The sequence below is a fragment of the Coregonus lavaretus genome (genome assembly GCF_964263955.1).
Source record: "Coregonus lavaretus genome assembly, chromosome: 22".
Classification (NCBI taxonomy): domain Eukaryota; kingdom Metazoa; phylum Chordata; class Actinopteri; order Salmoniformes; family Salmonidae; genus Coregonus; species Coregonus lavaretus.
The window spans coordinates 5,653,183-5,663,796 of NC_140009.1; the positions used below are offsets into that span (position 1 = coordinate 5,653,183).

At 43.3% G+C, this 10,614-nt stretch overlaps 1 protein-coding gene across 1 annotated transcript; it reads left to right on the forward strand.

The window, feature by feature from the left end:
* The first annotated feature begins 1,289 nt into the window (after positions 1-1,289).
* LOC311149849 (aerolysin-like protein) lies at positions 1,290-7,218 on the forward strand. The gene is made up of 4 exons (XM_084187090.1): positions 1,290-1,450; positions 3,112-3,142; positions 5,593-6,104; positions 6,475-7,218. The coding sequence occupies exons 3-4, from the start codon at positions 5,622-5,624 to the stop codon at positions 6,922-6,924; spliced, it is 933 nt and encodes a 310-aa protein (XP_084043216.1). The 5' UTR covers positions 1,290-1,450; positions 3,112-3,142; positions 5,593-5,621; the 3' UTR covers positions 6,925-7,218.
* The last annotated feature ends 3,396 nt before the right edge of the window (positions 7,219-10,614 follow it).

Below are 10,614 nucleotides of genomic sequence, written 5' to 3' on the forward strand. Positions count from 1 at the left end.
TTTGACAGCATTTCTCTTCCCCGTGAAAATGTCCCTCCATCTCAAAGTGATTAGGGCGTGGGTCTCCTCTTAACATTAGCCTACACATTAGATTTTATGATGGATTTTCAGCTTGCATATCCATGTAATACACAGACGTGAACAGTATGAGTTACAGCCATAGGCCTAAGTGTTTGAAATAAATTGGAGCAAAATATGTAAATTATATTGATTTATGATTACACTATCACAGCTTATTCTGACTATTGGGCAAAGCCGTGATCCACTTTACATGTATGTGATTATCAGCCATGATACAACAAGGGTCCTTCCTTCAGCATCTCTGGTCATCTTCTGAATTAACTTTCCTTCTGGACTGTTTCGGCAAACTTCGATTATTATCTGATATTGGCTGTAATTCATTGTGATGGAACATTTCTCTAAACGCTTCCGCAAAAGGATACATCCATGTAGCCTCGGTAAAAGGTGGTAGGAAAGGATGACTGAAGCTCCGTTCCTTAATGCCTTTTACAATTTGAATGGTCCTTTCCTCGCTGCTGCTCAGAATCTTCCGGGTCAACTAGCAAGGAAGGAAGGTTCCTTCAGTTCACGAGACTATTCAAACACAGCCAGAGTGTTCACAGGAAATAAGAGAAAGGAAGGTCTCCATGTCAGCCATTTTCTTAACTTGTCATAAAAGTTTTGAAAGATTGTAAATTAATTGCTTTAGTGTGATAGGATATGTGGAGTTAGGCTTTAATCTTATGGGATGTTTTGATGTACAAAACCACACTCTTAGAAAAAAGGATTCCAAAAGTGTTCTTCGTCTGTCCCCATAGGAGAAACCTTTATGGTTCCAAGTAGAACCCTTTTGGATTTCATATAGAACCCTCTGTGTAGACGTTTCTTCATGGAACTCAAACGGGTTCTACCTGGAACCAAAAGGGTTCTACCTGGAACGAAAAATGGTTCTTCAAAGGGTTATCCTATGGGGAAAGCCAAATAACCATTTTAGGTTCTAGATAGCACCTTTTTTCCCCCTAAGAGTGGGGAAATGTGTTGTAGCATATTAGTGAGCATGTTTGTGAAGTGACTGGAAACCCCAGATATGCTCTCTGGCTCAACAGCAAGAAGAGGAAGTGGAGACTAAGAGTGGTTGAAACATATGTCATGATCAGCACAATACAATGTCTTTATCAGGGTGTAACGGTCGGTTTCAATGTAATAGCAAACTACTTATGACATATCATTGTATGGGCGTGGGGGGAGTTTTGCTGCTTTATAAGAGAGTGCTGCTCCACTCCAGAGACACGTATTCCGCTGTTGCGTCTTTGGTGTTAAACAAATGAACTGAGTCTTGACTCTTTTCTGGTAAACAAGTTTATTGCATATCGAAATCAGACCTATCAGTTTACTTCAATCAAGATCTTCTATAGTCATCCTTAACACTGAGGCCTGCACAGAATTGTATGTAAGTACAAGATGTTCCTAAACTGATCTTGCTATATGAGGAAATATTTCAGAGCTACATTTTTATTTTGACCAATTAATGAACAAAACATTTCAGGGAACAAATGCTTCCTATATTCTGAAACAGTTGCTTAAAATCAGTTATAGTCTAGCTGAACAAGCATGGTATGGGTTTGTTGTCACACACAATGAAATTGGGGAGGGGACTACGGAGCGGTCTCTGTCAGTCCATTCGTTCATACATTTGTTTGTACGTTAGTCACACACAATGTCTCAGACAGGACGATTTTGACAAAACTTGCTGAATGATTCATCTTGCCGTAGAGTTCCGGCATTTATAAAAATTACACTGATTGGCCTAAGGTGGGAGCCATGGTAATTAACTGCAATTGGTTAGTCACACGCAATATCTCAATTGGCCCAAGGCGGGGTGCTGCATCATTCGTTGGGGACGACATGTTTACTGTTGCCTTGTTTTCACATGGTTGACTTTGGCCTCCTATTGTTAGGTTTGAATGCAAAAGTATCATGTCAGTATGATGTTTAATGTGAGTAGACTGTTGAGTCTAGTGCTTTACAACAAGCTGTGTCTTCATCTTGATTACACTGATTGACACATCTAGTGTTGGGTACTGAAATGTCAGGTTCCAAATTCTTGAACTAATTGTTATAATTCATCACGTATATTTCTGTTTAAATCCAATTATTTGTACACATTAGTCAGGTACTTCCGTATTAGGGACACGATTGGCTGGAACGATTTTTCAGGGAGCGATGGCATAGTGAGAGGGAAGTCATAGAAGCTGGATCTTCTCTCAGAAGCATTTTACATACTGATAGCTGACAGTGTGTGATGACAATTTCACCAAATTGTTTCATAAAAATCTTACCTAATGCAGCTTTAACATGAAAGCTTTCTTATATCAGATAATCTATATCCATCTTTGAAACTGAGGCCTGCATAAGCATTTAACAACTCATCTTGCTATGTGAACAAAATATCTAATGTTGATTTTATTACTAATTAACTGGACAGATACTTTAAAAGGTTGACAGACCCTGTTCTATATTAGACAGTGTCATAATATATTAATGCATACCTGTGAATACTGCAGCCTGTCTTAAATAATATTGTTCTATATTATGATATAGTAATACATACTTGTGAATACTGCAGTCTCTGTCTTTGTGACGAGTACTGAGGATACAAAGACGCAGGAATCAACAATGTAAAGGTTTACTGAACACTGAGCAAGAGAACAACAAAGAGTGACGACACGACACTAACAATCACACACAACACAACACTGAACAGCCCATGGCTATATAGGGGTGGTGATGAGATGATGAGGTGCAGGTGCGCTGGAGGTGATCAGGGTGCGTTGGGTTTCCATTCCGGTGTTGCCGAGGTTGTGCGCTCAGACCGGTGGCTCAGTAGACCGGCGAATCAGAGCGCTGGAGGGGAGCAATGGGAGGAGACGTGACAGTCTTAAAGAATATTGTCCTATATTATAATATATTAATACATAACTGTGAATACTGCAGCTTGTCTTAAAGAATAATGTTCTATATTATAATTTATTAATGCATACCTGTGTATACTGCAGCCTGTCTTAAAGAATATTGTTATATATTAATTCAATTCAATCTTTATTCTTTCAGATATTTCAAAGCAACACCTTTGTTTGGAGAAGTGAGTTTCAGCACCATAAACACCTCATATTCTGAAATGGTATCTATAACTTTCATACTCATCATTATAGGGCAGATTATCATATTCTGACATGGTATCTATAACTTTCATACACATCATTATAGGGCAGATTATCATATTCTGATGTGGCATCTGTAACATTCATACTCATCATTTTAGGGCAGATTATCATATTCTGATGTGGCATCTTTAACATTTGTACTCATCATTATTCATGATTATTCGTCATTGTAGCAACATCAGAGTACATTTTAGAAGTGCATAGAGACGTGCTCACTTACACAACAATATGTTTATAGACATCATTACACATAAGTCACCATGTTGATCAGGAAGAAGCAGCAGGAGTTACAGTGGGGATGTGCTGGGAGTAGGAGAGGGACTCCATGGTGACTCTGAGGTTCCTAGCTGAGTGGGTGTGATAGATTCCAGATGAATAGAGATCAGAGGAGGGTGGAGGATGAGGAGGAGTTTAAGGAGCAATTTATGAATGTGTCATTTCTTAGTGACCTGAGGATTGTGGTGCGATTTCGTCACCCTAGACCAGAGCTACCGTCCTGTAGGTTTTCGCTCCAATCCCAATCTAGTCCACCTAATTTTAATAATGAACTGGTTGATAAGCTGAATCAGGTTATTTACAACTGGGGTTGGTGTGAAAACCTACAGGAGTGTAGCTCTCCAGGAACAGGGTTGGAGAGCCCTACCCTTGACTGATGTGTTGCTCGACCTCTAGTTCTTACCATGATAAAATACACTGCTCAAAAAAATAAAGGGAACACTTAAACAACACATCCTAGATCTGAATGAATTAAATAATCTTATTAAATACTTTTTTCTTTACATAGTTGAATGTGCTGACAACACAATCACACAAAAATTATCAATGGAAATCAAATGTATCAACCCATGGAGGTCTGGATTTGGAGTCACCCTCAAAATTAAAGTGGAAAACCACACTACAGACTGATCCAACTTTGATGTAATGTCCTTAAAACAAGTCAAAATGATGCTTAGTAGTGTGTGTGGCCTCCACGTGCCTGTATGACCTCCCTACAACGCCTGGGCATGCTCCTGATGAGGTGGCGGATGGTCTCCTTAGGGATCTCCTCCCAGACCTGGACTAAAGCATCCGCCAACTCCTGGACAGTCTGTTGGTGGATGGAGCGAGACATGATGTCCCAGATGTGCTCAATTGGATTCAGGTCTGGGGAACGGGCAGGCCAGTCCATAGCATCAATGCCTTCCTCTTGCAGGAACTGCTGACACACTCCAGCCACATGAGGTCTAGAATTGTCTTGCATTAGGAGGAACCCAGGGCCAACCGCACCAGCATATGGTCTCACAAGGGGTCTGAGGATCTCATCTCGGTACCTAATGGCAGTCAGGCTACCTCTGGCAAGCACATGGAGGGCTGTGCAGCCCCCCAAAGAAATGCCACCCCACACCATGACTGACCCACCGCCAAACCGGTCATGCTGGAGGATGTTGCAGGCAGTAGAACGTTCTCCACAGCGTCTCCAGACTCTGTCACGTCTGTCACGTGCTCAGTGTGAACCTGCTTTCATCTGTGAAGAGCACAGGGCGCCAGTGGCGAATTTGCCAATCTTGGTGTTCTCTGGCAAATGCCAAACGTCCTGCACGGTATTGGGCTGTAAGCACAACCCCCACCTGTGGACGTCGGGCCCTCATACCACCCTCATGGAGTCTGTTTCTGACCATTTGAGCAGACACATTTGTGGCCTGCTGGAGGTCATTTTGCAGGGCTCTGGCAGTGCTCCTCCTGCTCCTCCTTGCACAAAGGCAGAGGTAGCGGTCCTGCTGCTGGGTTGTTGCCCTACTACGGCCTCCTCCACGTCTCCTGATGTACTGGCCTGTCTCCTGGTAGCGCCTCCATGCTCTGGACACTATGCTGACAGACACAGCATACCTTCTTGCCACAGCTCGCATTGATGTGCCATCCTGGATGAGCTGCACTACCTGAGCCACTTGTGTGGGTTGTAGACTCCGTCTCATGCTACCACTAGAGTGAAAGCACCGCCAGCATTCAAAAGTGACCAAAACATCAACCAGGAAGCTAGGAACTGAGAAGTGGTCTGTGGTCACCACCTGAAGAACCACTTCTTTATTGGGGGTGTCTTGCTAATTGCCTATAATTTCCACCTGTTGTCTATTCCATTTGCACAACAGCATGTGACATTTATTGTCAATCAGTGTTGCTTCCTAAGTGGACAGTTTGATTTCACAGAAGTGTGATTGACTTGGAGTTACATTGTGTTGTTTAAGTGAATTTTGAGCAGTGTATATCCCTTGGTTATCGATTTCTCCTTTAATCTTGTTCCTTGATTTTCTTTTGGTTCTTTGAATGTCTGAATCAGTTCTCCTTTGAGTTGGAGTCTGCATACATTTATCTGTGCAAATTTCTATTTGAGGTTACGGGACTTACGCACACACACTCCACATGGCAACCAGACTGTACATTATCGGTGGTGGAGGAGGCGCACCATTTGAATTCCACGGCATGAACAACGGTGCCACCCTCAAGAAGATCGGAGTGGCGGTGGAAGGCTGGCAGATCAAAGCAGTGCGGGCAGAGCTGACCGACGGGCGCGTGGCAACCTTTGGAAATGCGCACACTTTCAATGAGTTTGAGTTCGACCTCGGCGAGCACATCACCAAGCTGTCACTGTGGGGTAACGGCGCTGGCACACGTCTGGGTGCCATCAAGTTCACGACGAGTAAGAACCGGCAGTTCTTTGAAAAAATGACTAGCTGGTCCCTGAAGACTGAGTACACCATAGATGTGGGGTCCGGAATCTGCCTGGGGCTGGAGGGGAGGTCTGGCTCGGATATCGACTGCATGGGATTCCTCTTCATCAACCCCATCAAGTCGTCCGTGCTGACCGACATGGAGTATCCCACCCTGTCCCTCCTCAAACCCCAGGTGAGCTCTGCTATAGACGTGTGTAGATGGCTAAGGAAAACTCTACCGATGCTCAAACTTTAAGGGGGCTGTCCACTTTAAAACATGTAATCCAATACGGGGGTCGACATTCTTTGGTGCATCAGGCATCTCATTTCTAGGACAGTTATGTATTTTGTTTAAAATAGCCTCAACACCCAAATGTTTTTTTATACCATATGCATTTTTAAAATCAGGCCAAGACTGCACACACACACATATTAGTTATTATCATTGGCCTTCTAAAAATCAATTGATCAGTTCCTCACTGATGATTAGTTCTTAAATTGTCTTTGTCTTGTTTGAACAATTTCTATCTGTGTGTGTGTGTGTGTGTGTGTGTTGATTTTAGGTGACCCCAGAATATGTGAAGTCCGTGTCTCACCAAAACGACACGTCCTTGGTTCAAGAAGAGTCCATTACATACAGCAAGACCCTGACTAAGACTTCCTCCTGGTCGGTCAGCAACAAGATAGAGACCACCTTGAACGTGTCGGTCAAAGCGGGGATCCCGGATCTGGTCGAGGTGTCATCAGGGTTCAGCTTGACCGTGGGAGTGGAGCATTCCACCAGTCTGGTGAAGACAGAGACCATAACAGAAGCGGATACAATCCAACTGAAGATCCCGCCGTGGAAGACCTTGGATGTTGATATCACAGTGGGGAGAGCAAATATCGACCTCGACTACAGGGCCACAGTGAAAGTCACCTGCATGAATGGCAGCCAGCTGGTCTTCCCATCCAACGGGACCTACAATGGTGTGACTTACACTTCAGCGAAGGTATCCATAAAGGAGAGATGAGTCAAGTGTATGACATCATGAATAATAAGCACAGTGATAGAATGTGACACCATTGCTGATTCTTTGTGTGCCTTTTGTGTCCCATGACATGTTAACACATATTTTGTATGAATTATTGAACAACATTCATTACAAAAATGTTTATTATATGGTTAGTCCCCCATTTACCATAAGAAACAATGTTATGTAACTATAACTTCATTTCATGAATAATAAACCATTTGTCTTGTGTGTCAGTAATCTATCGCCATGTCCCCAGTTAAAGTTGATTGAACTTCCATTGGATATACATTCATAAAATGCACAAATCTTCAAATATTTTAATTATCATTACATTGAGTTGTTCTCTTTCTAACAAATTGTTTATCATGATTAATTTATTATTTAATATATGAATCATCCAATGTGTTTGTAAGCACACACACACATTAATACACATTCATGACACAAACATCACAACTGCTGCTAACATACTCTTATTGTGATTGCTAAATACTGCACAATTTGAACAATCCCCACTTCCACAAAAGACGTGTAAATATTGGACTATAAATTGTGGAGTCTATCAGCAGCATCTCAGCTGCATATCAGTTACAATTTAACAGCATATTTGTTGTAATTCTAGTAACTATCTGTAGATATGCTTTGGGACTATCCAAATAAAGGGAAACACAAGTTGAGCTTAGTTGACATCTACAGACTATCTACTTCACATTCAACTATGTATCAACTGATGAGCACGTTCAGTGCATTTACAGTACTAACACTAGTAACCCTCTGTAGATCTGCATTGGGACTATCTAAATGAAGTGAAAGACTGGTTAAATTAATATGCAATAATCACTCAACACATCCAAATGTGCAACTGTTGGGATGACTGAAATTACCTTTTGACAGTGGAGCACCTGGGGGAATATACTGAACCAAAATATAAACGCTACATGTAAAGTGTTGGTCCCATGTTTCATGAGCTGAAATAAAAGATCCCAGAAATGTTCCATATGCACAAAAAGCTTATTTCTCTAAAATGTTGTGCACAAATTTGTTTAAATCGCTGTTAAATGAGCATTTCTTCTTTGCCAAGATAATCCATCCACCTGACAGGTGTGGCATATCAAGAAGCTGATTAAACAGCATGATCATTACACAGGTGCACCTTGTGCTGGGGACAATAAAAGGCCACTAAAATGTGCAGTTTTGACACACAACAAAATACCACAGATGTCTCAAGTTTGAAGGAGAGTGCAATTGGCATGCTGACTGCAGGAATGTCCACCAGAGCAATTGCCAGAGAATTGAATGTTCATTTCTTTACTATAAGCCGCCTCCAACGTGGATTTAGAGAATTTGGCAGTACCTCCAACCGGCCTCACAACCGCAGACCGCATGTATGGCTTCGTATGGGTGAGTGGTTTGCTGATGTTAACATTGTAAACAGAGTGCCCCATGGTGGTGGGGTTATGGTATGGGCAGGCATAAGCTACAGACAACGAACACAATTGCATTTTATCAATGGCAATTTGAATGCACAGAGATACCGTGATGAGATGCTGAGGCCCATTGTCGTGCCATTCATCCGCCGCCATCACCTCATGTTTCAGCATGATAATGCACGGCCCCATGTCGCAAGGATCTGTACAAAATTCCTGGAAGCTGAAAATGTCCCAGTTTATCCATGGCCTGCATACTCATCAGACATGTCACCATTGAGCGTGTTTGAGATGCTCTGGATCAACGTGTACAACAGAGTGTTCCAGTTCCCGCCAATATCATCTCCCGAGTGGCGTAGTGGTCTAAGGCACTGCATCGCAGTGCTAGCTGTGCCACTAGAGATCCTGGTTCGAATCCAGGCTTTGTCATAGCCGGCCGCGACCGGGAGACACATGGGGCAGTGCACAATTGGTCCAGGTTAGGGGAGGGAATGGCCGGCAGGGATGTAGCTCAGTTGGTAGAGCATGGCGTTTGCAACGCCAGGATTGTGGGTTCGATTCCCACGGGGGGCCAGTATGAAAAAAATTATAATGTATGCACTCTCTAACTGTAAGTCGCTCTGGATAAGAGTGTCTGCTAAATGACCAAAAATGTAATATCCAACAACCTTGCACAGCCATTGAAGAGGAGTGGGACAACATTCCACAGGCCACAATCAACAGCCTGATCAACTCTATACGAAGGATATGTGTCGTGCTGCATGAAGCAAATGGTGGTCACACCAGATACTGACTGGTTTTCTGATCCACGACCCTACCTTTTTTTTAAGGTATCTGTGACCAACAGATGCATATCTGTATTCCCAGTCATGTGAAATCCATAAATTAGGGACTAATGAATTTATTTCAATTGTCTTTGCTGTTGCTGATGAAGAAACGAATCAATCAATCAATCAATCAATCAATTTTATTTTATATAGCCCTTCGTACATCAGCTGATATCTCGAAGTGCTGTACAGAAACCCAGCCTAAAACCCCAAACAGCTAGTAATGCAGGTGTAGAAGCACGGTGGCTAGGAAAAACTCCCTAGAAAGGCCAAAACCTAGGAAGAAACCTAGAGAGGAACCAGGCTATGAGGGGTGGCCAGTCCTCTTCTGGCTGTGCCGGGTGGAGATTATAACAGAACCATGCTAAGATGTTCAAAAATGTTCATAAGTGACAAGCATGGTCAAATAATAATCAGGAATAAATCTCAGTTGGCTTTTCATAGCCGATCATTAAGAGTTGAAAACAGCAGGTCTGGGACAGGTAGGGGTTCCATAACCGCAGGCAGAACAGTTGAAACTGGAATAGCAGCAAGGCCAGGCGGACTGGGGACAGCAAGGAGTCACCACGGCCGGTAGTCCCGACGTATGGTCCTAGGGCTCAGGTCTCTCAGTTGGCTTTTCATAGCCGATCATTAAGATTTGAAAACAGCAGGTCTGGGACAGGTAGGGGTTTCGTAACCGCAGGCAGAACAGTTGAAACTGGAATAGCAGCAAGGCCAGGCGGACTGGGGACAGCAAGGTGTCAGCATGCCCGGTAGTCCTGACGTATGGTCCTAGGGCTCAGGTTCTCAGAGAGAAAGAGAGAACGAGAGAATTAGAGAGAGCATACTTAAATTCACACATGACACTGGATAAGACAGGAGAAGTACTCCAGGTATAACCAACTAACCCCAGCCCCCCGACACATAAACTACTGCAGCATAAATACTGGAGGCTGAGACAGGAGCGGTCCGGAGACACTGTGGCCCCATCCGAAGAAACCCCCGGACAGGGCCAAACAGGAAGGATATAACCCCACCCACTCTGCCAAAGCACAGCCCCCGCACCACTAGAGGGATATCCTCAACCACCAACTTACAATCCTGAGACAAGGCCGAGTATAGCCCACAGAGGTCTCCACCACAGCACAAACCAAGGGGGGGCGCCAACCAGAGGCATAATGAATCAGAGGCATAATGTTAAAATCTTTTCATTAACAAAAATCACAACTTTGTCTGTCAAGATTTTTGGCCTAATGGCTACAGGCTGCCAGTGCAAATCGGGGTGAGAGAGAGTGAGTGAGTGACTGAGTGAGTGACTAAGTGAGTGATTAAGTGAGTGAGTGAATGAGTGAGAGAGAGAGAGGGGGACCAGTATGAAAATGTATGCACTCACTAACTGTAAGTCGCTCTGGATAAGAGCGTCTGCTAAATTAGTAAAATGTATAAGAGAG